This window comes from Limulus polyphemus, unplaced genomic scaffold (assembly GCF_000517525.1).
Source record: "Limulus polyphemus unplaced genomic scaffold, Limulus_polyphemus-2.1.2 Scaffold732, whole genome shotgun sequence".
Classification (NCBI taxonomy): Eukaryota; Metazoa; Arthropoda; class Merostomata; order Xiphosura; family Limulidae; genus Limulus; species Limulus polyphemus.
Window position 1 is genome coordinate 329,312 of NW_013666342.1, and position 4,265 is coordinate 333,576.

The 4,265-nt window shown below is 33.0% G+C and overlaps 1 protein-coding gene across 1 annotated transcript in view; it reads left to right on the forward strand.

Moving 5' to 3' along the window:
- LOC106460236 (inositol 1,4,5-trisphosphate receptor type 1-like) overlaps positions 1–4,265 on the forward strand; it is a 109,320-nt gene that overhangs the window by 46,717 nt on the left and 58,338 nt on the right. Inside the window, exons 23-25 of the mRNA XM_022386900.1 lie at positions 716–767; positions 1,231–1,396; positions 3,459–3,680. Of these exons, the coding sequence (XP_022242608.1) occupies positions 716–767; positions 1,231–1,396; positions 3,459–3,680 (440 nt within the window). The remainder of the gene's footprint in view (positions 1–715; positions 768–1,230; positions 1,397–3,458; positions 3,681–4,265) is intronic.

Below are 4,265 nucleotides of genomic sequence, written 5' to 3' on the forward strand. Positions count from 1 at the left end.
ATTAGTTTTCAAGTGTAAATCAGGGGTAAGATTGACTTGTTATTATAAGACTCATGAAAGGACCAAGTAATACAGTAAACAACAATACAAACACATTAGTTTTCAAGTGTAAATCAGGGGTAAGATTGATTTGTTATTACAAGACTCGTGAAAGGACCAAGTAATACAGTAAACAACAATACAAACACATTAGTTTTCATGTGTAAATCAGGGGTAAGATTGACTTGTTATTACAAGACTCATGAAAAGACCAAGTAATACAGTAAACAACAATACAAACACATTAGTTTTCATGTGTAAATCAGGGGTAAGATTCTTACTAGAAGTGTGAAATACTAACAAAGTTAGTTATTCTGTTTATTAAGAATAGTTCATTCGCTATGTCCATTAGCCCAACTGGTCATTTTAGAACATAATAGAATGCAAAAACATTGTCTGGTAATAGATGCTTGTATAAACTTGAAGCTTTTTATAAAGTACATGCCTTGGATTCTCAGCTAAAATATATAATATCAAATAAATGCTGAAAATCTACTTTCTATTCAAGTTATTTTGAACTTACAGAATAAGCATCCATATCATGTTAATTTGTGTTCATTTGTAGTGAGTTACTGTCATGTGGTTAAACTTACAGATTATAATACATTTTTATGTCCTTAAGTTGTTTCAAGGGAATTAGGTCTTTATATCACAGGGGTAGTTTTACATCATTCAGGTATTGACTTGGAAAGAATTGGACAATATGCAGAGGGCATTTTTGGCGGAACGTAAGTTTTATAATTTCAATGTAAGAAATTTGTGCACTTTAGAAAAACTATTATGTTCCATTTATGTTTAGTTTTTTACCAAATAGAAAATGTGTTATGAATAGAAAGTGAAGAATGTAAGTAATTATACAGCAAGAATAAAGAAATGGTGTATTAAGAAGCTAGATGTTATTGTGTTTTGATGTAATGCTACTGTAAGATTTACAATGTGAAATAATAAGTATATAAAATATTGAGTCTGATGTAAGTAGTATTTAAATAACTATGATAATGGTTTAACTTTAAAACTTTTTCCCCCTCAAGCCAAAATTAAAAACTCCAAATTTATTTTAAAGTTTTTTTAGTAGTGTGTCTATATAAATTATAGGAACATTTTGTATTAGATTTAAGAACCTATGACAAAAGTTCGACTTCTGTTGTAAGTAGAGTAAGTAACGTACATTTCTCTGTGTAATACCAATAGAGATGACTACACAGACATCGACTTAGATGGACAAGGTGGTCGAACCTTTCTGCGAGTTCTTCTTCACCTTACTATGCATGATTACCCTCCTTTGGTATCGGGGGCACTGCAGTTATTGTTTCGTCATTTCAGTCAACGACAAGAAGTCCTTCAAGCTTTTAAACAGGTGATTCTTTGCTACCTTTTAGCAACATATTTTTACGTTTATCTCAAAAAATGCAAACAAATTGAATTGTAACAAATTTTGAATAATGAATAATAATCTTCCACCTTGATAACCTGAGCTAGAAACTGCTAATCTAGTTCGCTTGGCCTAACCAATACGTATGTATCTGCATGTGCTTTCACCCTGTAGTTTTCCTGCTCTAAATCCAAAGGACAAAAAAGTAAAAATGGTCTTTACAATTGGGTGAAGCTGTAGTAAAAATGGTCCACCTTTACAATTGGGTGAAACTGTAGTAAAAATGGTCCACCTTTACAATTGGGTGAAACTGTAGTAAAAATGGTCCACCTTTACAATTGGGTGAAGCCGTAGTAAAAATGGTCCACCTTTACAATTGAGTGAAGCTGTAGTAAAAATGGTTCACCTTTACAATTGGGTGAAACTGTAGTAAAAATGGTCCACCTTTACAATTGGGTGAAGCTGTAGTAAAAATGGTCCACCTTTACAATTGGGTGAAGCTGTAGTGAAAATGGTCCACCTTTATAATTGAGTGAAGCTGTAGTAAAAATGGTCCACCTTTACAATTGGGTGAAGCTGTAGTAAAAATGATCCACCTTTACAGTTGGTTGAAGCTGTAGTAAAAATGATCCACCTTTACAGTTGGTTGAAGCTGTACTAAAAATGGTCCACCTTTACATTTGGGTGAAGCTGTAGTAAAAATGGTCTACCTTTACAATTGGGTGAAGCTGTAGTAAAAATTACAGATCGATAGCCCACGTGACTTTTTATGTAGGTGTGGGCTAAAATTGTGGTCAAAATTGAGCAGTTTTTGTTGAATAACTTTGCACATGTGACTTATATTTAGACATTTCTGTACTTCCAGTGTGAATAAGATAAAAAAGGAGGAAATTCAATCAAAATCGGATATTTTATATCTTGTGTATTTTGCAATGGATTGCCTTGAAATTTCGTATGTGAAGTAAGGGTCCAGTAGAGTACATCCACTGAAAATATATGATATTTGGATTATCTCAGTCTGGTGTACAGAAAGTGCAAAAATAGCTAAACTGTCACTCCTGTTAATAACATACATTGTGTCCTGCAGGCTGTTTAGGCCACATGACACACTACTGTGTGTCTTAATGCTGATTTCCAATCAATGTAAATTTCCTGGACACAAATAAAATAAAGCAACAAATAATATATACATTCATCAGTATTAGAACCTTTTAAGAGATGAATGACAAAAATTGTCAAGAAGAGGAGAATTGTAAGAATTTTTGTACTTGAACTATCACTTTGGCATAACTATAATTTCAAAAAAACATCAACTGTTGAGGTCGAATCTGGTTTCACTAATACAAGTTAGTCTAAACATACAATTTTATTGTATAATAATATAATTTTTTAATATGTTTTTGTTGTTTAAAAAATGTTTAGGAATTAGTTTTTGTTGACTTTTTAGAAAAGCCTGCTAGGACAGTAAAAAGTTTTAGAAATTTATGAAACTTTGATTTTGCTGGTAATGCTTGTTTAAACTTCTTATTTCTGTGAAAAAGACAAATGTCTGTAAAGTTACCTTATGTAATATATATATGACTTTTAAGTTTGTTTTTCATCAACAATCTGAGGCCTAGTGTTGCCTGCTAGTTAGGGCATTTGATTTGAGTCTGCAGGTTGTGAGTTCAAATTCTGTCACTGAATGTGTTTGCTTTTTCAGCTGTGTAGGTGTTATGATGTGAAAGACCATATCACTTGTAAAAGAGTAGCCCAAGAGTTGGCAGTGGGTGGTGTTGACTAGCTACCTTCTCTCTAGTATATCACTTCAAATTAGGGATGGTTAGTGCTCCTAGCTCTTGATTAGCTTTGCGCAAGATTAAAAAAAAGACAAAATTATCGAGAGTACTTTTGGTTTTGGAAATCATAAAATCCCAGATTTGAGCTAACAAAATAATACTCTTAACAGTATAACTTTTTTCAGATTAGTATTTTACAGTTGATTTTAGCATTCGATTTAATCAAGGTAATATTTGTACAGTTGTTGTAATCACTTGATTTTGAACAGGTCCAGCTACTTGTGTCACCCAGTGATGTTGAAAACTACAAACAAATTAAGACAGACTTGGACAACCTTAGACTGTTGGTGGAGAAGTCAGAACTATGGGTTTATAAAGACAAAACTGATGATGGAGGTAAACAGAAAAAGAAAACGGAGGATGAAGGAGATGGTGATGGAGATGAAAAAAAGGAAGAGGCTTCTCAGAAGAAAAAGAAAACATCTGTTCCAGTAAGTTTGAAAAAATCATGTTTAATGAACAGCTAGAGCATGAAATATTCATTTGTTAACATCATAAGAAGTAAATGCATGACAGAAAATTAATTATAACCTATTCAAGTCACCCACAAACCAACTAAATGTAATCGTTAAACAAATCAAACAGCGCCTTTGAAGAACTAAGCTTATCAGTACATTGTATCTCTCTTAATAAATCATTTGTTGATACTTCGAATATAAGGTTTGTTTGTTGAAGTGGCTTCTTACATTCTAATCACCTTCAATTTTCCACAATTCAAACCCAGTATAAAGTGGCTCCTTACATTCTAACCACGATCAATTTTCCACAATTCAAACCCAGTATAAAGTGGCTCCTTACATTCTAACCACCTTCACTTTCCACAATCCAAACCCAGTATAAAGTGGCTCCTTACATTCTAACCACCTTCACTTTCCACAATCCAAACCCAGTATAAAGTGGCTCCTTACATTCTAACCACCTTCACTTTCCACAATTCAAACCCAGTATAAAGTGGCTCCTTACACTCTAACCACCTTCACTTTCCACAATTCAAACCCAGTATAAAGTGGCTCCTT